At 39.2% G+C, this 23,393-nt stretch overlaps 1 protein-coding gene and 1 non-coding gene across 2 annotated transcripts in view; one reads left to right on the top strand and one right to left on the bottom strand.

The window, feature by feature from the left end:
* The window catches only part of LOC103358343 (transmembrane protein 132E-like), a 77,843-nt gene extending 63,654 nt beyond the window's left edge, over positions 1-14,189 (top strand). The window contains exons 6-7 of the mRNA XM_008283269.1: positions 901-1,095; positions 8,883-14,189. Of these exons, the coding sequence (XP_008281491.1) occupies positions 901-1,095; positions 8,883-9,953 (1,266 nt within the window). The 3' untranslated portion in view covers positions 9,954-14,189. The remainder of the gene's footprint in view (positions 1-900; positions 1,096-8,882) is intronic.
* An 8,403-nt stretch (positions 14,190-22,592) lies between these two features.
* Positions 22,593-22,704, bottom strand: trnal-caa (transfer RNA leucine (anticodon CAA)). Its single transcript has 2 exons — positions 22,667-22,704; positions 22,593-22,638 (listed from the first exon to the last, which is right to left on the bottom strand). It is a non-coding gene; the product is annotated as a tRNA-Leu (tRNA).
* Between the last annotated feature and the right edge of the window lie 689 nt (positions 22,705-23,393).

The raw sequence follows: 23,393 nt of genomic DNA, 5'->3' as shown, positions 1-23,393 counted from the left end.
AAAAAAAACACTGATGACAGCGATGATATATATGAAGCCTCCCTGAGGTGAAGATCCGTGTCATTTTATTTACCATTTTATATTCATCAGTCTGCATACTTGTCGTTTAAAATCCAAATTCTCACATCAAATTACAAATCAGGCAAAATTTAAAGGCTTCTACATGTTGTTGCATGGAAACACAGCGCGTGTATAAATTGATATAGCTGGGTTCCTGCTTCAAGGTTTCAGCTGATGATGATTGGGGAAGCTTGTCAGAGCACCAAAGCCATCACTGCTCCGGCTTTACACGCTTTCTGACGCTGGAGTTATAAAATACTTAAGCTGAAGGTGGAAAAGATTTTCCCGTCTGACTCTAAGGACAAGGCCACCGCTTCCCTGAATGTCTCTTTACTTTGTTCCTGTCCCTCATGACCTCTGGTTGCAATTGCAAAGCGAAATGATGATATTTTAAAAGTACTCAGAGTACCGGGTGCAGAGGCCTGTCAAAAGCCTGGGATTACCCAAAGAGGCAGGACCATCTTTAAATGGTTGTGGTGTTTCTTGTGATGACACTTAGATGGGCACAAGTGTTTTCTGCTAACCGTCACTTTGAAAGCGTGCACTCGCTGCCTTCGGATTGTACCTTGTTGTCTGGTCGATAATGGATTCCCTCACTAGTGGGGCTTTTTTTGTTTGTTTGTTTGTTTGTGTCTTAGCAATGATAGAGATAGAGGTGTTGACACGTGGATTCTCGACGCACTGGAACAAACAACAGCACAAAGCACTTTAATCCAAAATTGGCTTGTCATGTGCTTTATGAGCTTCAGAAAGACAGTAAAGCCGTTGTCTATTCTGGACTTAAACGATGTCCTTCTGTCATGTGCATTCACAATAAAAGCACCTCTTTTTCCTCTGCAGGTGGAGTCTCCACTAGCAGTCGATGCAGTGTTGGGAGAGGCGGCGTTCTCGGTCACAGATGACAAGGTTTCCATCACGGAGCTGCGTGTTCACTCTATTTCAGGCCTGACCCTGTCGCTGCAGCCCAGCCCCGGCAACAGCCACACCATGGTGGCCAAGGCAACGGGCCTCCAGACACTCACTACTCCCAAACAGGTACAGCATGATTTATCACACTGTGCAGAAAAGAGAAATGAACAACTGCTCAGGTAGCTATAGTTTTCTTTTTGTTAAATTAATGACAACAAAAACACACTGGAACTCAATTTCGGACTCTATCACATATGAAGTGCTGGAAATGTAAACAGTGGTTGATTCCCTCCTAAACCACCAGATATAGGTCATTTTTTAAGTTTTTTTTTTATTTTTTATTTTTAATGGTAGTGGGCTTTCTAATCTTTAAATAGCACTGAAATCATTTTACTGGTTTCAGAAAATGCAAACAAATGTCTGAGGAATGTCATGTTCTGACAATAACAATAACGTGAAATCACTTATTTTATTTTTTTATAATTTGGCGTCACTTTTCAAAATCTGTTCTCACTTTGACATTAAATAATCTTTTTTAGTAAATTGTGTCAAGAAACTCAAATCAAACTGACCATGGTTCAATGTTGTAATAAAAAGGGAAAATTACAACAAAAAAAATACTGTTTACATGAGACTCCTATAGAGGTTTATCCATTAGTTTGATCAAAACAGTAATATCACATTTTTTAATAAATTATGTGCACCATTAAAATAATTTTTGTGTTGTGTAACATTTATGTTGCAGTTAAAGTGAGAGTGACAACAAAATTTGAAAATATAGATAATCTTATGCATATTTAGCATGTTTGATCAAAATGACTTGTGACTCACAAAATTTCACATTAGTTTTATAAAAGTTGTTGTCAGTTTAATTACCCTCTAGATTTACTTTACAGAACAAAACAAGCCTGTTTTTTTGGATATGAAATCTTTTATTTTACATTCAATATTTCTAATTAAACAGTTTTTCATTTTGATATGAAAGAGTCTTTTTGTAAGTTCTCATCAAAAAAGTCAAATTAAATCGACTGTTATTCAATGTTGCAAAAGCAATAAAAGGTAAAACTTCTAAGGACGATGAATACATTTTATAGGCACTGTACATTTGTTTACTGTTTACATTAGAGTCATATGGAGGCTTATCAATTAGTTTGAAAAAGCAATATCAAAATTGCTGATAAATGTCAACTTCCAATCTTATCAGTAAGAATGCATATGAAAAAATCTGAAATCATTTCTGTAATGTCTAAATAACAGTACATGTTATACACACTTTTAAAAGTTTGAAAATACACTTAATCTTATGCATAAGTATTAGTAAGCATTTATGTACGAATCAAAATAAAAGTTGGGGTCAGTTATGATTAATTTAATGTTGTTTAACTCTACATTTGCTTACTTAAGCTTACTTCTTGTATACATGTTTTATTGATATTCAAAAAATAAGCATAAATTAACAAATATACTGTCAAAAATATGCAGGTGGCCCCACAAATCTTGATAAAATTACTGCTAGTCTACCTCAGGTAAACAAATAAACAAGTGACTGATGCTGCTTCCAAAGCACAGTGTCCCTGAACATCTCCCAGTTAAGTCATAAGTGGTTTTATTCTGGAAAGTTTCTCATTAACATGGATGACGCTGACACTGTAAACAATGCTGACTCTGCTGCGTTTCACTGAAGAGGTCGTGCTAATTAGACACCCGCAAACTAAAGTGATCCTGGGTTTCACTGCACACGTTTGCTGTTGGTGTTCTGGATATTTCATGCATCAAATCCTTCCAGATCTCAACTGGATCAATGTTAACATGCAGCTGAATTAAATTTGCATGGAATCACATTGTTACACGTATTGTTCATAGATTTTCTGCTGAGATATATGATGAATCATTTGAGACATACACGCTTCTGTTCACAAACGTAATACCACCGACTTTTATGTACGTTTAAATATGGTAACGGATCAATCGTTAATACTTAAATTCAGCATCTCTTTAGGAGCTCGGCTCTCTGAGTCCTGCTGGCACTTAGCAGCCAGTGTGTTTCCTTATTTCAGCCTCCAGAGGGGTAAAATGAAGTTAATTTGCAAATCCCTTCAGTGGCTCAACTGCGTATCGACGAGCAGGCACCAGTTTCACTTTTTAGCAATAAAATTATTTCCATGCTAAATCTTTTAAGCTCCAGCCTGCATTGTTAGCAAGCAAGCCAGATAAAGGCAGCTGCAGTGAACTAATAAGTATCCACGGTGCTGTTTTATTACAAACTCCATATTAGCCAAGTCTGGCAAAACAGCCCTGATACGTCCAAATACATTTTCCAAAATGGATTTTGTTGCTCAAGTGAGAAGTGAGAAGCTGTGTCCGTGTGGGGGGGAGGAGGAGGGGGGGAAAAACTGTGCTTTTTATGCCACTGTCTCATCATACAGGAGGAAAGATCTCTACAATTCTCCTGCTAAGAATTAATTGGCAGCCCTGATTCACCTAGGGAGGGATGTGTCTGAGTGTGCGTCTGGGTTCTTTCCCCGCTCTGCCCTTTCATTGGCCTGCAAGTTGCTAAAAATGCAACGACAACCACATCAGGCATCAGTGAGAGAGAAGCGAGCATTAAATTCCAATTTTTCTTGCTTTCCGCTTCTTGGCCACCTTGAAATTTAATTATTGTAATGTATTGTCCTAAGTGCTCTCCAAGGCCGGGCCATAAAAGGCAGCCAATTCCTCTGCCGGCAAAGCTCTCAGAGGACTACTGGAGCTATTTCAAGCCATTTGATTCTGTTTCACAGGAAAACTTTCTAAATGTCCTCTATTACTCTAGAAATGAATGAAACACATAAACTATGGATAGAGAGAGTTGGACAATCAAGGTCTCTTTGCATTATTCTCGTTTCCACTTGACAAAGTTCGGTCCTTTTAGAACTGAAAGCCTTCAGTGTTTGAAGGATCATTGTAAACCATTTCTGCCGCTGTGATCTACTTACTTTTACTGCTTAAATGTGCAACTCAATAAGGTGTTTTTGAATCTGAATATTATACAGCGGCGTGCAAATTTCTGTTGCTAATAGCAAAGTGAGTAAATGATGGTCGGAATTGAAGGGCCACAAGGTTAAGTAATTCACATTTCTATTGTAGTTCAAGAGAGATTACCAATTTATTTCCATTTTTTACTGTTTCAAAAATAACAACAAAGGAAATTTGTGGGCACCCTGCATGGTCAGTGCTTAGTGGCATTCCCTTTGGCAAGTATCACAGCTTTGCAAACACTTTTTGTAGCAGCTAAGAGGCTTTCAGTTCCTGTTTGTGGATTTTCCTTCCGCCTTCCTGCAAAAGCCTTCTACACTGTCACTTCTACCAAGTTGAGTTCACTTGAAAAAAGGAGGAAGTGAAAAATACAGTGTCAAGTTGTGTGAAATGAACATGAGTAAGCTCTACTTCTTTATTGTTGTTAGAACTTGAGAAATGGAATCCCATGAACTTGAAATGTTGTGCCAAAGTCAGTGAGCTAAATACACTCAAAATACCATAGATATGACCATATATCAACTCACTAAATGTTTTGTTGGACCCTGAACATTTATGCTGACCAGAAGTCATTATTCACCATGGTGGCCTTTGCACTATATACTTTACACATTCACAAACAGCAAAACACTGCAAACTATTACAACACAAAATTAGTAATTTGAACTTTCTGGTCAGGAAAATTTGACAAGTCAAGTACATATAGTTAAATAAAACAAGTATGTGGGCAAAGCGTAAAAAAGACTTAGACTTAAAAGGCTACTATAAATTAAGTTACAGTGCTATTTATTTGAATAAGGACATAGTTCTGATTTTTGGGGGTTAACTTACAGGCTCTGCTCTTTAGAGATCTTTGCAGGAGTTTTCATTGATGTTAAATTTGAGGACGTCCAGGTTTGATCTCTTGAGGTTTTCCATTGTAGATTTTGAGGTGTGTTTCATTATTGTCCTTGTCCTGTTGTAGAAGACAGCCTCTGTTCTTCTTCAGCTGTTTTACAGATGTTATGTTGTTTCCAGAGTTTTTTAATCGAGTCCATCCAACCTTCTATCAGTGAAATGTTCTCTGTTCCACTGGCACAAGCTCTAACCACGATCAGTTCTCCTCTTTGCTTAAGAGTTGGAGAGGTGGTATTGCCGTGAAATTCTTTTTTCTCCAAATATACCTTTGCTCACTGCTGCCAAAAAGGACTTTTTCCAAAATGCATCAGGCTTCTTTAGATTTTTACTTGCAAACTTCTGACATTGAATTTTGTGGTGAGGATGCAGGAGAAATGTTCTTTTGGTTCCATGAAGGTCGTATTTGCACAGGTGTTGCTGCACAGTCGAACAGAGCGCCATCACTCTGACTCGGCTGCTAAATCTTCCTGAAGGTCTTTTGCAGTCAAGCAGCCGTTCCTGATTTGCTTTTCTCACTTTGAGCACTTGTCTCAGAAAGTTGTCTCAGTCTACCAGACCTCCACTTGACCTCCGTTGTTCCTGTTAACTGTCATTTCTTAATGACATCAGGAACTGAGAAAACGGCTACCAGATCACGCTTTTGTATCTTCTTATATCCATCTCCTGCTTTGTGGCCATCAGTTACTTAATAAAAGTGTTAGGCAGCTGCTTAGAGGAACCCACGACTGCAGATTGTGGGGAAAACATTTGAGGAGTTTGCATCATCTCGTCTTTCCTAACAGCGATTGTGAACTAGTCATTGACCTAATAAGCCAATTAAGGTGTGAGATTTTGGAAAAAGTTATCTGAGAGCTCAGATCTCTTGAGGTGGCCAAACTTCTGCACGATTCTCCTTTTCCTTTTTCACTCTAAGTCCAAAAACTAAAATAATACGTTATCTTACTGTTGAAAACAACATTTTATCTTGAACTTTATGCCTTCTGGAGATCAGTTCATCTCCCGCTCCCTTAACTACTTTCAAAAAAATAAAGGTACTAACTGAAAATACTTTTTCGAATTGATGCCAGAGAAAAAAACCTTTTTAGTTTCACAGAGAACATTTCCACATAAGAGTCTTTAAGGAACAAATTCTGCAAACATTTCTTACAAGAACTCCCAAAGGTGCCTCAAAGAATCATTAAGAAATGGTTCCTGCAGGCATCGAGAATAGGGTTCCAAAGAACTTTAGCAAAAACAGGTTCTTTAAGGAATAATTTTCAATATAGTTTTGTGTGCACACAGCTGGTTCAGTAAAGAACATTTTTAAATGGTTCTTCAGTATTTTTTAAAAATAATTGATTGATTTTAATCAAGTTATTATGTGTAGGATAAAAAGCAAGCACATGAACACAGTTGTTGGTCATTTATTAACTTTCCTTTTTACGTCATGCAGTTAAGACAACGAAGATATTAAAAAAGTCCAATGGATTTATTACACATACACCTCTAAAACCCTAAATTAACATCTGGATCCGTGCTAAAAATCAACAAACACTGAATACATTTGACAGTTATAGGCACAGTGATTTGAAGAACTTTCATGTCTGGACTCTGAATGTAAAAAATTGCAGCATTTGTGGGTTTTCAATTATAATACATTTACAATTTTGGGTTCTGGACTGTTGGTCAGACAGAACATTTTAGAAGATGCCGGCTTAGGATTTAGGAAAATGTGATGGGTTTGTCTCTCTGTTTTCTGGACCAAATGATTGTTCAGTTAAGATTGAGTGAGAAAATAATATGCAGATTAAAAGAAAGTATGTTTAATGCCATTACTTGCCATCAAATAACTCCAATAAAAATGAAGAACCTTTAGTACTTTAAAGATAAAATAAGTCAAGTACAGTCCACTAAGCAAGGATGTTCTTCAATTGGTGTCTTGAAAAACCAGAGCCTTTTGAAGAATATTATTGATTTCAATAAACAAAAAATTGATCCATGCTGCTGCATCTAGTATACATTTCAACTTGAAATTATTTGTACTGCTTATGCATATTTTATAGTCCAAGCTGTTTATGTTCAGTTCACATCCATACATGTTCCTTGATGCCGTAAAGCTCCAACCAGACAAAGCGTTGAAATCAAAGATATGATGAAAAATGTCTAGATTGCATTAATTCATAGAAACAGATACGCCATGTTCGATGTATTATTTAAATCATCCATATCAAGGGCTGTCTTTGAGCCTTCATGCTGAGACGACAGCCTCCTGCTGGAATGTTGCCACATTTGATTAATTTTCTACTAAACCTGAACTGAACAGATTTTGTTTCCTTCTGAGGAGACCGACTGTGCATGTGCGCCTAAAGCCAGAAAACTGTTTTAGACTGTTTTAGAATTTTTCTCACTTTTTGTCTGCTGTCCTAATGGTCGGTCGCTGATGTTTAAGCAAGCTGTGAACAAAAGGGTGACTGTCAAACAGCCTTGATTACACGGACACCAGCGTTGCGGTTTGGTCCGCAGCAGACAAATGTTGTCAGGTAACCACCGTGCAGGAATTGAAGCGCTGTATCTGGTTTCTCTATAGGGCAGCAGGGACAGGAGTGAGGACTAATAGAAAATACAAAATGAGAAGATCACACACGGCTAACACAAAGAGACGGACTCATCATTCGAAGCACACACCACTGCTGCTGCTGCTCTATGTGCCTTATCTGTCTGTGCTGCAGAGCGAACCTGTGTTGCAGCCTTCAGGACAACACAGCCATTCCTCTGCCACCCTTCCTCCTCCGAGCTTGAAAGTGGTTTGCTGGTGTGCACATCAGAGGCAGGCCGTCTGTGTGCATGTCAAGGCTTGTACCGAGCACAGGCTACTGCGGATGTTCACAAACGCTCTGGAGATTTAGGGATTGGAGCGAGTCCAGGACTTCAAAGGCTCAGTTGGGAACAGATATTCAAATCACGGTCAATGCCATGAAAGAATAGGATCTGTAGCATTGGAATATTCTATGGAGAGATTTAAACACAAGGTGGACTCACATCTTTTTGACATAAAGTGTATTTATTGATATTTATTGATGTAATCTTTGTACTTGGGTTTGGAATTCCTGCCTGTCCTTCATTTGTCTGTCATCTCGAGACAGGATGATAAGCTCCTAAAATCAAAGGGTTAACCTGTGCTGTGCCATTCATTACTGGCATCCACACAATGTGAAAAAGAAAAAGAGAAAACAACAAACTAAGCAAATAAATAAATAAAGGATTGGCTGCAAATGCTGCCAAACAAAAAACACAAGATGACAAAATGTCCTAATTTAAATAAAGTACAAAAACAGTAACATTCTCAATAAATGTTGTGTAGAGAAACATCTTTATTTTACAGATTTACAGAATAATTGCGATCAAACACCTTTGTCATATTGCTGGAGCTTAAAGTTCTAAAGTAAAACAATGTTGTTTTACAGATTTGTGCCTTCGCTAAATTGATAGATCTAAAAGTTTTGCAGCCAAACACTGTTATTTTACAGACACTAATGACCTACACAGTTGTATCTTATTGATTTAGCCTAAATTATTACAATGAAACACTATTGATTTGGGTTAAAACGTACTAACGATTATTAAATCACAGTCTCGGTTTGGAAGACAAAGTACGCACCACTATTGACTCTCAAACACTTTGGTTTAATTTATTCACAAGAAAAATGTTTGAGATCAACCAATATAGGCACAATTCTCCTCCATCTTGACCCAAACACAAACATTAATACTAATTATTGTGTTCTTGGAGTTTTTGCTGTCAAGTTTTGGGATTATATTCCTGATCTAACAACTGAGTGATTTAATTTGTTTTTACACATGCATTCAAACATGCAAGTCATGTTGTGATCAGTGGAGTTAATTCAATTTTGCTTTAGTCTTGAAGCTCTTGTTCTTGAAGTTTAGTCTTGGAGTTCACAAATGTTGGAAACTAGTGCAGAAATGTGGAAACTAAACTGTATCCCTCTGTTTTTGTCTGACAGGAGGCCAGTTTGTCTTTCTGGATGCTTTTCAGTGACAACACAGCCGCCACTCTGACTTACTTTGATCCCAAAGACTACAACCTCAATGCCTCCACGCTGGATGACAAAGTTGTGTCGGTTTCCCAGGAGCCTCAGCAGCGCTGGCCTGTGCTGTTGGCAGAAGGGGAGGGATCTGGTGAGATGGTGCGTGTAGAGATGACCATCTGTGAGGCCTGCCAGAAGACCAAACGCAAGAGCGTCATCGCATCTGCTGCAGTTTATGTCAAGGTCCGCTTTGGCCCAGAAGAGGACTCAGAGGAAGAGGCGACCACAGAGGGCGAGATTGAACTGGCGCCCGTTACCAGGCGTCCAATCATTGATCCGAACATCAGTGGAAGAATTTATGAGACATCTAATGAGCAACCTGCCAGCGTTCCCATTGATTACACCAATTTCCCCACCATTAGCAACCAGGAGCGAACGACTGAGAGTGATGAAGAGGAGGAAGATGACTTTGTGCATTCACCTCGCAATATGACCGACCTTGAGATCGGCATGTACGCCCTGCTGGGAGTCTTCTGCTTGGCCATCTTAGTCTTTCTTATCAACTGCATCGTCTTCGTACTCAAATACCGCCATAAGCGGATCCCACCTGAGGGTCAAGCCAACATGGACCATTCCCACCACTGGGTGTTCCTGGGAAACGGCCAGCCGTTGAGGGCCCAGTGCGATCTGTCGCCGCAGCAGGTGGAAAGTCCCAGCAACCCTTTGGAGGGCGTACAGACTTGCTGCCACGGGGACCACCACAGCAGTGGCAGCTCCCAGACTAGCGTTCAAAGCCAGGTTCACGGGCGTGGCGACGGCAGCTCCGGGGGCTCCACGAAGGAGAACGGTGAGGACGCCAGTTCCCCCACCTCCAAGCGTAAGAGAGTCAAGTTTACCACCTTCACCACCCTTCCCACGGAGGAGCTGCCCTATAACTCCATCCCGATAGCAGACGAGGAGGACATTCAGTGGGTGTGCCAGGATATGGGCTTTCAAGACCCAGAGGAACTGCACGATTACATGCGCAGAATAAAAGAAATAGCCTGAGATAAGAGGTGCAGCGTGGAGCACCGCTCTCAGCTTTCTAAAAGTTAAAAAAAAAAAAAAAAAAAAAAAAAGAAACGTTCCTTTCTATTTTTCTCTTTTTCACCTAAGTGAAAGATAATTTTTCACAGACTAAAAGGCCAACTGTTGTTTTGGTTAGGGTTTGTTCCATTTAGTTTGCACAGTGCTGTAATCTCATACACACTCACACAGAAGAGAACGCAAGGAAGCCAAAGACTTAACCAGAGGATCTCAATCGCTGGAGGAATCTGTAAATCTTGGCTATAGCAAACATGTTTCATTGGGAAGCTGAGCCATGAGCAGATGTGACTCTTATTTTTCAGGATCTGATTCTAGAGAAAGCCTGATATGGACAGGAGTGCAGAAGAGGTCGCGTCACAGTCGCTCATTGGGACTCTGCAGTACTGTAACTATTCCAAACAAAGAGGCCTTTGATGAACAAATAACTGTCAAAGACTCTCAAGAAAGCTATGTTAAAAAATTAAAAATAAAAAAAATCATTTTGTTTTTTGCCAAAGTAGGGAAAGTGTTCTTTTAATGGCGAAACCCTCTTCATTGTTGTTCTCGGTGCAGCACACTCATGATTTGTACTCATGTTCATTCCTTACATTTTTCTACATTTCATAGGTAGTCAGAAGCAGTGCCCTACTTCTAGTCCTCATGGTCCTGAACGAATCTAATGCCTTATAAAAATGGTCACAGTTCACTTCTTATATCAACGCAGACACCCTGTTTTCTCACTATAGCGAGAGACGGCGTAGTAAAGAGCATCTATGTAAACTACTACGACTGTTCTCGAGCATGAGGTATAAAAAGTAAAGAGCTTGTGCATTGTGAGGATCTCTAACAGTCTTTGCATGGAAGGGGATCTTGAGGCACTATCAGCAACATTATGGGTTTTTTGTTTCTTTTTCTCCAAATTTGTAAATGTTTATATTGTAATTATATAATCATTCATACACATTAACTAAACTAAATATGTTATCATGCATTACACGCATGCCATGTCAGGCCTACATACATGCAGACATTCCTCTCTAGTATATGTATATACCGTATTGAGCTGGAGCCACTTCCAGCACGGATGCTCGGCGAGTTACTTAGTCCGAGGTAGAGGAGTGGGAGGCTGGTTGAGGTCTTGAAAATTTTATAGTCTTGTGGTGGGTAGAAGGTTCCCCTCGGTAATGTCATGACAGAACTGTAGATTTTTAACAAACTGGTATCACATTTGACTGTTGAACGTGGGGATTTGCTATGCATCAGAACTGTAATAGATCTAATCTTTTAATGATTTATTTCCCTTCCCCAAGTTTCACTGGCCTCCAGCTTTTGGGAAAATAAAAAAAAAAAAAAAAAGCCAAAAAAAAACTTGTAATGTACTAGTTGGAAACATTCTCACTGAGCACAAGATCCTCTGCAGGAAATGTCATCCACCGTTCAAGAAGGTTACTGAATATATTATTGATTTTCCTCCATTATTTAAATCATAGCCATCCCATGCTGTCACGCTGTTCTCGAACGCGCCGCGTTATGTATGTCGTCCTTATTTTGTTTATCTGCTCCAGTGAACTGACATGTAGAGGTCACAAATCTGCTTCAGCTGAACAATGTGAACAGGGCCAGAGACTCGTGGCTCTTGCAGGGGGGGAATAAAATACGTGGCTGTGAGAATGATACGAGTGTGACTGTGAGAACATGTAAATGTATCTCAGGATGCTGATTGACTTCATCGACAAATCAGGGTGGTTGGAATCAAAGCAGACGGTGGATGTCATTGACAAGTTTTGTTATGCAGATGTATAAATTGCTGTCTTAAATATGTTCTGATGTGGTTGTCGGGTACACTAAAGCGGGAAAAAAATAAAAGCTCTGGAGCATTCAGAAAGATCTCTTTGACACGGAACATCTCACGACTACAACGAAAACATTGCAAGGCAGCCAGACACAGTAAGTGAGAGCAGGATGACAGCAGAGCTAATAGTGTTTTTAATTGCAGCTGCCCTGTTAGCGTAGCATATGTTTGTAGTACTAGAGTGGCTAACTAGAGACGACGTTTGAAGGTTGATGTTATTCAAACTCTGATCTCACATAAAACAAGTTCTTTTTGGGACTAATGAGACAACCATGAGATAAAAGTTACTTTCCATGTTACTTTCCTTTATTTCTTTACCGTGCATCTAAGGGCTTGGATTTTTTTTTTTTTTTGTCTTTTATGTTAACCGACAGGTTTTTAGTGAGCCTGTGAGTAACAAATGCTACAAGCTCCTGCTGTGGAGATAATGAGTGGCAGCTTTATTTGTTGTTGGGTTGTTTTTTGGTTTTTTTTTTTTGCCATTTTACCTGATCCTCAGCCACTACTGAGTAAAGACCCAATCCAGAATTGCTTTCATTGTGGCATCACTGTTACACAAACACTTGTATAGTATTGGACAAAAATACAGAATTGAAGGACATACAAGGGTTGATCAAAAAGTTGTGACATTGTGCCTGTAAACATCAAAAATGATACTGTACTTCAATTTAGCCACAATCAAAGTAGTCTTCTTGCGTAGGGATGCACTGCTCCCAGTGCTCCTGCATAGCACTCCATGGAGGTCTTGTTCCGTAAGCATGTCAGGCACCATCTACGATGAGCGCTGAATCTCTTAAACTGTGTCAAAACGGGAACCCAAACTTCATTTTGTGTTATTGTAGCCAAAAAAAAAAAACTTGTGCCATTGAGCCACAGTTTAGATTGATCACAGCATACATTTCCCCTCAGGACACCTCAGGAAGATACGGTAAAACTTGACAGTCACATCTTAGGGGACTCATTTACGGTGCAAAACCATGTGAATGTCGAAGAAAACAATGACCATGCTTCTGGTGCTCTTTTGTGAACTGACGCACCTTGTACAATTTTGGAAACTGCAGGCTCGTCCACTGTGAAAACTGTTATTTCTTCTCTTGATGGTAGCCGCAGACCCACCTCTCTTCACCGGACATTATCATTGACATAAAGTTGGCTTTCCCCTGCTGCTGACTGACAAAGAAAGTGGCGCTTGCTTTCTGCTTTAGTTTGAGATCTATGGAGAAATCTGAAACGCATATTTGCCAGTTGACAAAAATATGTTTATAGCATTGTTTCAATGACATGTTCCATTAACAGGCAACACAAAACCGTCTTGAGCCTTTTTGATCAACCCTCTTGTTTTATTTATGTACTTGGAGGAATTTTTCAGTGAGCCTCTTGTCCACTGAGCAATCATAAGTGACAGTGAAATGTGATCTGAAGCCAATGATTTGCTCAAAGCAGCCTTCTAAATAATGGAGCATAACCGTCTTTATACTTTTTCACTTATTGGACAGTGACCATGAGATAACTTCCCATCAGTAAACCATACCTTTGAGTATTCTCTCTGTATATATATAGACCCGCCCAGATATATATATATATAAATCCTGGATTGGGACTTCAAGGATTTGGTTTACTGCATGCCCTCTCTATGTTCCAGTGATTGAAATGAAAAATGACCTGATTCTGGTGTTAAACGATGTTCAGTCCGTGTTATCAGCTAAAGAAGAAGAGGAGACTTTGTTTTTGACAGTCCAAGCCCGTCCTCCTTCAGCCACAGCATCAACATGATTTGCCATGGATTTGAGAGAAACTGCAGGCAGCTGCAAGCGTTTCAGTTTTAACTTCAAATGATGGTCTCTCAGGATGAATGTAGAATTCTTAACTAAACCTGGCTGTGTTGTGTTTAGTGTTAACGTGATCAGCCCAATCTGGTGACATTACAGATTAAGTATCTAATAGCAGCTTCATGTGCAGTTTTCATATGGTTTTTCCTGCCGATTTATTCACACAGTATGTAAATATGTTGTTATTTTGGGATCATTTTTACATCCTGCTTCCCCCTCCTCAGTGCATTTGATGTCTTTTTTTTGTAATGCTGCTTCAGTAACGTGCACATATTGCTCATTTTGTATTTTCGTCAGGCTGCTAATAGAAACTTAGTCTTCTTACAACATGTAAATGAAGATCTTGAATTGTATCCCCACCCCACGCCCCACTCATGGTGAACTGTGCACGACGTGCACGGCTCATTTGGCTGTGCCAAGTAACCACCACACTGACTATAATATTGTAATGTACAGAGCACTGTATTCTCTTGAAAACAAACCCTTGTATTTTCCCGTTATATGTAAAGTACTAAAGAAAATGCAATACACAACTGACATGGTGTCATTTTTTACTTCACTTTTCAGCATTAACAAGAAAGAGATTTTTCTTTATTAATGTTTCAAACGTGTCTGTGTTTTGGCATGATGTCGACTGTGTGTCAGCATGAATTATTTCAGGAATTCAGGCCCAGTAGCTACATATATGAAGGAACACTCTGACCTTGAAGGGTTTTGGCTCATTGAGCTCTTAATATCCCTCAAGAGGATTGGTACAGAAATCACATTAACATGTGTGATCTATACAGTATATGAAGGTAATGGTTTTATATATTTTGAGAGAATGATGACTTGCTTATGTGTTCTTTTATCTTTCACTTATTCACTCAGTCCAAACATAAAACCTTTTTTTCACTATATGGGTTGCTGTCAAATTCAAGGACAAGGACACTAAAACAACGGAAGAGCGTGATTACATTAGAGTTTTTGTTCTTTTGTTTTGTAGTTTTTTATTTGAACTATATACTATGAAGCATCTCATCTGACTGTTTTGCTCGTGTGTCCCTGCTGGTGTTGATCTGATCCGGGCTGGAGTCCTTTGAAGTCTATACAAAGATCAGCCACAACATTAAAACCTAATGATATGTTGGTTGTTTTGTGCAGCCAAACAGCTCTGACGCATCAAGGGCTGGACTCCACAGACCTCTGAAGGTGTCCTGTGGTATCAGGCACAAAGATCCATCCATCCATTATCTATACATCGCTTAATCCTCACTAGGGTCGCAGGGGGCTGGAGCCTATCCCAGCTGACTTAGGGTGAAGGCAGGGGACACTCTGGACAGGTCGCCCGTCTATCACAGAGCCACACATAGAGACAGACAACCAAACACACTCACATTCACACCTACGGACAATTTAGAATTACCAGTTAACCTCAACGTGTTTTTGAACCTTGTGGGAGGAAGCCGGAGAACCCGGAGAGAACCCACGCTGCACGGGGAGAACATGCAAACTCCACGCAGGGGTCCTTACCGGGACGTGAACCGGCAATATTCTAGCTGCAAGGCAACAGTGCTGAAAACCGATCCACCCTGCAGCCCAGGCACCAAGATGTTAGCAGCAAATTCTTTATGTTCAGGAAGATGCGAGGTGAGGATCTATGGATTGGACCAGGACACCATCACCTGTCTGCAGCTACTCGGCCTCATTCACTACAAAAAGGGTCTTTAAGCTGTAGTTAAAGTCAATTTATAAATGAATCTCATTTAGCTTTCAGGTTTGGTGAAAGCAGTTTAATTCTCCGGATTGTATCAACCTGAAATTACCCTTTGAACTGGTATTTTAATTGTGGTAAAAGTGCAAAAAAAATCAGGTTTACTACCCCTTAAGTGTTGTGTGTCTGATGTCCATGTTTCCTCAGATTTTTTCCATGATTACAGAGTAAATAAAAGGAAAGACCTGTAAGTTTATGGACAAAATCATGTTTTGCATTGTTTGTTAAGGTTAAGCAAATACTTCAGATGAAAAACTACAAAAGTTGGCTTTCCTTAAAATGACATTGCAGCAATTCTCACTTGAGAGAGATCAAATGATTTCAGTACATTAAACTTCAAGCCACAGCATTATTACTTGACTCAATTGGATAAACTTAATTCAAATGTGCGTCATCACTTGAAAGAATTCATTAACTTCAGTTCAACAATTCTGTTTCTTCACTGTACACAGGAAGCTGCAATGTTCTTTGTGTTCTGACATCTTTCTATCACAGCAGCATTGAGATTTTCAGCTATTTGGGCTTAATTAGCTCTTCTGTGGGATCAGACTACATGTACCAGCTTTCAGTCCCCATTGATTCATTGGTTGTCCTTCCATGAACCGCTGTTGTTCAGTTCTCGCCACTGCATACTCGGAACACCTCACGATACCGTCTGTTTTGGAGACGCCCTGATCTCGTCATCACAATTTGGCTCTTGTCAAAGTCGTTCAGATGCTTAGGCTGCCCATTTTTTCTGCCTCCAACAGTTTAGCTTCAAGAAGTGACTGCTCACTTGCTGTCTGATATATCCCACCCACTGACAGGTGCCATAGTAACGAGATAATCAATGCCATTCACTTCACCTGTCAGTTGTTTTAATGTTGTGGCTGATTGGTGTGTATTGCCCCTTGCTGCGCCGCATCTGAAGGCCCTTCTGTTGAATTTACCCGTAATTCCCTGAAAAGTGTGAAGATCTTGCAGAGAGACGAGCATACAAACCTGCTGTAGTGCATTTCTACTCATCGAGCAGCTCCCAGCCACACAATCCATACTTGGAGAGGTGTTTACTTCAAGTCTGGACTGTTTACTCCTTTACTTCACTTCATTTGGGCAGCTGAGATCAAAGTCTTTTGAACTCAGGTAAGACACACGGGTCATTAGAGAGCAGCGAGTGGGTTTGTGGAGCTGGAGAGACAGATGCTGACATCTGATCGCTGCAAGCAAAGACCTGCACTCTACTCTGCAGGTTGGATAGCTCTTCAAAAACAACAATTATCAAATGGCATAAATCACACAAGTGGGTTAAATGTTGCCTCCTGCTTCTGCTGTCGACCATCTGAATGTATTTTCCATCATTCAAGTGGGTGTAACTACATGTGTACATTTAAAAAATACAAATATGTGTGTCAAGGTATGACATTCACATGATAAAAGAATGCAAGTCTTCATGGAGGATAGAATTCAGCATCTTCAAAAGGTGAGGAAGTTGATATTAATCTGATGTATGCAACACAAACCCTTATTGTCACATCACTGATACAGGAATTATGAAATGCCAAGTCTTGTTCATCATATTCTCAATTGCATTTGCACCCACTTAGAGATTTGTTAGTGTAAAAACTTGCATAACGGATTAATAAGAGCTCGGACAAAGCATAAAGAAATTCTGTTAAAGAAAATAGACCCCATTCTGAAAGCAGCTGTGTCCCCAGTGTAGCTAATACGAGCTATAAGAGTAGGACAGTATGTGTTTAATCACTGCTTCCTGCTGCACATTTTGTTTTGCTGGTCAAAAATAAATATGCAAATATGAAAACAATTGCAAGAAGTAGTCCTATTGCTTCCCACAGCTTATGCATCCTCGACATGTAATATGTAAAGGTCATGATGCAGTTTTCTAAATAGCACCAACAGAACAGATGCAATTCACAGAAACACAAAGGGTCCCATGAGATTTCTTACTAACACAAATAAAATCCAGTAGTTTATTGCAAAACTAAAATAACTGGACACTGGACTTGGTAATCAGTTTTTTCTAAACATGCAAGGTGTGTCAGAAAAGTTTCAGGACTGGTGTCATAAAAGATATATTTCAAATCCAAACTACAAACTACAAGTTTTCCCCTTCAAAGTAATCCCCTTGGTGTCTAACACACTTTCCCAGCCTTCTCTGCCATGCTGCCATACACTCCTGGAGGGATTCTTCTGGGATCCTCCGCAGCTCTGTCGTAACAACCATCTTAATGTCGTCCACGTCTTCAAAACAGGTCCCCTTGATGTGAGTAGGGAGGTTGCTCCAGCACGGCCTTGTTCTTCTCAGCCAGCAACTGTTGGATGCTCAGGGCATTGTGAGCAGGCATGTTGTCATGGTGAAGGAGGTACAACTTGTCCTGCCACAACTCTCGCCTCTTCTCGCGCGCTGAATGAACCAAACGCCACAGGATCTCTTTGTAGATATCCTGGTTGATCGTCTGAAGAGGAAAACTCATAGTTTGTAGTTTGGGTTTGAAATATATCTTTTGTGACACCAGTCCTGGAACTTTTCTGACACACCTCGTGTATTAATTAATGTAAATGGGCCCTATCAGGAAGTATTTCCTCTGTAATCAAAGCCTGATGTACCTTGTTTCCCTCTGCCATGAAGAAAATCAAGTCAAGTTATCATTTTAACGTGCCATCTACTGTTATTAGAAGGTGGAAGACATGTCATATGGAAAAATCAGCTGATCATTTCCACCATGTAACTTTAGTGTACTGATAAAACACAACAACACAAATTCAAACTTCCAGGGTTTAATTATTGAATTAAATTATTGAATTTCCCTTCTGGGATAAATAAAGTATTTTTCATTCATTTATTCTTAGCAAATTTCAGGAACCATTCCTATCTACTTGCAGGTTGGAACTTTTTATATCATTCTTCTTCTTCAGAATTGGTTTCTGGGTCGAGCATGTGTGGCTGAAATACTCCAATATTACAACGTCTGTTGAGAATCAGAATCAGAAAAAAGCTTTGTTGCCACACACAAAGAATTTGCCTTGGTTACATGAAACTCACAGCACTGACAAAAGGTTAGTTAAACAACAAGACAGCAACAGAGTTAGTAAGCAATAAATGTAAAAAAAAATCTGAATCTAAAGTCCTAAGAAGTAATATCAAAATGAGTAATGTAAAGTACTTTTACAGTGTTTGAGCAGGTGAGCTGGTGTGCTCGAGTGGTGTTGATGTTCATCTAAACAATATTATAGACAAAAAGGGAATATTTTTATGGGGGAGAATTTTCTAAGTATGTAATTTTGATACTCAGATATACGTTTTTAGGAAACACCTGGAGAGTAACTTTAAAAAAAATCAATGAACCACATCCTTGCACTAAAACAACATCATTTGTTCCTTATGATGAAAAATGTTGGAACATATATCCCAATAAATACAATGAGATGATGCTCCACTAACACTTTATTGATCCATCACAATGGAAAGTCACATGTTGAAGCAGCTAGATAGAAATGCAGCATAGTAAAAAAATAAAAAATAAAAAATCAACAATAAACAAGAAAAGAAATACTAAAGTAGAATAACCATAAAAATAAAGACAATAATAAAAGAGACTGTTCTTCTTTCACAAGCACACCAATGGCTTGATTTAAATAGCAACAATGCTGCATTAAGTTATTCTATTTGAAAAGGCATAAAGAGAAAATCAATGTACTGGAAGAGCTACAAGAAGAGCAGCATTACACTATGCAACAATACATTATTTACCAGGGACACATAATATGGAATATTTTTGCTCAATTTGGCCAGTGCAAATTTATGTACATGTTTTTTTTCTCCATGTAACTACAGAGAACAAGCGTCTCTAACGTGATGGCCCATTGGCACCAGCACCAGCCATTAAACACAAGGCTTTTTAAATGTGCACATTCAAAACAGCAAATCTATCTATAAAACAGATATGTCATGTTTATTTTTATACACCATTTTAGAATAAAACTCTCAATTTGTGGCATGATGGGGTTTATCTGCTTGTCAATGTTCCATCTGGACCAATGCTGAGATTTCATTTTAAAGCTGATACCAATCATGCATCCCGACTATATGCTGCTGTATACTAATAACTTGTAGTGAGGAAAAATACAACTACATGTATGTGACTCATTTTAAATCCGATGGTGACGACGGTGGCAGATAGGAAATGAGGAAATAAGAAATTATTGACAGACAATAGGAGAAATGTGTCATATTTCTAGTGTGATACGTCGGTACTATCTGCTGTGTTGGTTGCAGGACAGATGTCCTCTCGAAAGACTGTCGGAAATAAATTGAAAACATCTGGATCAATGACAGGCACTTTATAGTCACACACATGTCTAAATGCAGGGGGTCAAGCCTCACTACAGGCTGCTATATTTGAAATAATGCTAACATATGAACACTCATTCATACCATTTGTCTCTCTGCTGGTGTTCTATTCCAGAATACAGACGCAACAGGACTCTTTTCTATATATATTTTTCTGTTGTCACATGTCAATTACGTCTCAGCGGCTGAGTAGATTCTGCTCATTTATTCTGATTCAGAGCGCTGAGTCCAGTGTGCTGGCCCTCTGCCATTCACTCCTAACCTGTAATAAAGGTTCACTTATGCAGTGGGGCTCCTCCAAACCAGTATTCACACCAGACCTCTTAGGGAGGAACCCCACCGCTTCAGAAAGTTGCAGAAACATCCACAAGGTGCAGCGCTTAAATGTCATTGTTCAGGTTAATTATAGCTTCTGTATGTTCTTTACTTTTGGCATATGAGATGGTGGAACCTAAAGAGAAAGAGAAAAAAACACCATCAAGCACTCTGGGACACTGGTGATGTAGCTCAGATTTCTGCTCTTATTTTTACGTGCTGTAATGTTTTTTATTCCTGTGGATAACAGGCCAGTCAGAGACACTGTGATGTCATGTCAAGATATTTCCAGAGCGGCCACAATGAAGCCTGACAGCTGAAATATCTTTAACTACATAAAACATCAGCGGTAAATGTCAGATTTCGGTGTCATTCCCTCCCCAATCAAAGCGAGAGGCTTCTTTCTAGGCTAAGATTTTTCTCAGAGGTTCAGCAGCCATACAGGGAGAAATCCATCATAGGAGCGGCAGAGATAACAGCCTTGTGCTGACAGCTGCCTCCATAGACCAGAATGCAATTCTGAGACGAGACATGTTGCGTTTTTAGAGGAGGCCTACAACTCTTCATGTAACCGGTAAAAGTCTTGTTCTAGCTGTGCTGTTCGCATCTCTCTATCCATATATATATCCTTGTAAGTAAAGGCTCCTTCTCTGGAGAGATAAGGTAAGACATCACCTCCTGAAATAGAAGCAGGGGAAGCTGATAAGCCCAGAAAGTAAAGTTCACATTTCTTTAACTTCCTGAGCGCAATGAAGATCACAGCTGCCACTGCTTTAGAAAGATCACATGGCTGATCAGCGCTAACCATCAGCGCTCTGCCTGCTGCTTGTGTGCAGTGGAGGTGGAGGAAGTTTTGTTTGTTTCAGTGCCTCCATGACTCCTAATAAATCCACCAGCCTCACTGTGAACAGTAGCGTTTGTTTCTGGTACAAATCAGCTCCAGTGAAAAATGTTCTTCTGTGGATTGACCACATGTTTTCTCCTTCAGTGTCATTTTTAATTCTTTGAGTACCACAAAGAAATTTGTATTGAAAAGATGTCAGGGCAGAAATCTCCAAGGCGATGTTTGTGCTGTCTTTTTTCACATTTCCTGTCTGTATTTTTTTTCTTATTTTAAAGGCAAAATGATCTCATAAAATAGAAGATGGAAGTAACAAATTACACTTACTGTAGTTACTTTTTGAATACTTCTTAAAACTCAAATTTTCCAGTTAAGCATGTTTATTATATTAATTTGCTAATGATGTATACTATTGTAAGCACTTAATATTTAATCTGGTAAATTTGCATAATATATATATTTGTAGGGTCTTAACCTTAATATTACAAACAGTCAGGAAGATTTTTAAAATGTATAATACTGTAGGGCCTTAACCTTAATATTACAAACAGTCAGGAAGATTTTTAAAATGTATAATACTGTAGGGCCTTAACCTTTATATGTCATTTAGTCAAGTGAATTTGTTAAATATATATTTTGTGAGGTCTTAATGTTGATATTTGAATTGATCTCAACCATAACAATTTAAATAGTCAAGTAAATTTGTGAAATATATATACATTATCTTAACCTATATTTTTACATTTTAACTATAAATTATTTAGAATTATTTTCTTTTTTAAAATTGTAATTGTTTGCATGTAATATAACATTGTACACTGAAAACAGAGAATTTTCGGACCAGCTTAAATAAACTGCTTCAATTAGTGACACGCAATTAAATAAAGTTTATCCAATTAAAATTAGCAAGTATTGTTACTGCAACCACTTTAACTTAGAGTACATTAAATACATTGATTGATACAGAATAAAGTAAATTTAAATAAATGTGTTCCACTCTGTTAAGCATTGCTGCAGCCTGAAGTTTCCATCCATCCATCCATTATCTATACACCGCTTAATCCTCACTAGGGTCGCGGGTGCTGGAGTCTATCCCAGCTGACTTCGGGCAAAGGCAGGGGACACCCTGGACAGGTCACCAGTCTATCACAGGGCTACACTTAGAGACAGACAACCAAGCACACTCACATTCACACATTTAGAATCACCAATTAACCTCAACAACATTGTTGGAGAGAACCCACACTGCACGGGGACAACATGCAAACTCCACGCAGAAAGATTCTGGTGTCCCCACCAGGACGTGAATCGGCAACGTTCTTGCTGCGAGGCAACAGTGCTACCAACTGCACCGCCCCTGAAGTTTCCATTTATGTTTAATCTTACAGAAAATATTATTAAAATATTTTAAGTAGTCCCCACACTTTGATTAAATATCTTATTGCTGGGTCTTAATGTCATTATTGAAATGAGTCAGGGGTCCTAACTTGTATATTTAAATCAGCAGGTAAGTTTGTGTAATATATTTGACTGTAAGGTTTTACCTTAATATTTAAATTAACCAGGTAAATCTTTTTTTTTTTTTTAAATAAAAGATTGCTGGATCTTCATGTTAGCATTTAAATTAGTCAGGCGAATAAATAACTTCATTTTCCTTGCACAATCAAACGAAGCAAAAGTTGATGTCAGAAGTGGGATTCGAACCCACGCCTCCATGCAGAGACCAGAAGTCCCGTCTGACCGGAAGGAGTTCAGTCCTTGAGTCTGGCGCCTTAGACCGCTCGGCCATCCTGACATGCAGTAGTAACCGTAATATCAATAATCAGTCCTCCCGATATTCATTAAACCTGCCTTTTGTTTGTTTTTCTGTTTTTAATTTTATTTATGTAAGAGAAAGCGTCGAAAATATGTTGTTTTAAATGTGCTGCATTTAAAAAAAGAACAAATAGACTTGACGCCAATTTAGATTCCATTAGAAAAAGAGTAAATAACATGACATGAACTGTGCGCCCGAAAATGACGCAGTGACGCCGAGACTGCAACACGTTGCTCATTTGCGCTCCTTTCCCATAAAAAATAACGATAACCGCGGTGTGCGCAAAAGTGCGTGTGCGCGTCCGCAAATGAGAATAATCAAGTTTTAATCCCAGCGGTGTTTAAATGCTGCAGAAGTGAACTGGAGTAAATAAAGACTGGACACAGTACCTGGAGTTGAATCTCAGCCACGTTGAGCTCAGGATAAAACATAAAGAAAGTCTTTTGCCACATTTAAGGAACCAAATCAGCTCCAAAATGAGTTTGATGTGGAGACAGTAAACACAGAAACTCCAACATGCAAACCTGCACAGGTAAGTCCTCCAAGGCCACTAAATGTCAAATGTTCCCAACCAGTGTCTGTCCTTATGTTGAGAATTGCTATTTTGTTGTAGCTGCTAGTTTTGCTTATTTGAACCTAAAACTCAGTAAAAAATACTCCATCACAAG

Source organism: Stegastes partitus, unplaced genomic scaffold (genome assembly GCF_000690725.1).
Source record: "Stegastes partitus isolate 25-593 unplaced genomic scaffold, Stegastes_partitus-1.0.2 Scaffold305, whole genome shotgun sequence".
In the NCBI taxonomy this organism is placed as follows: domain Eukaryota; kingdom Metazoa; phylum Chordata; class Actinopteri; family Pomacentridae; genus Stegastes; species Stegastes partitus.
This window is presented reverse-complemented; position numbering and strand designations above follow the sequence as displayed.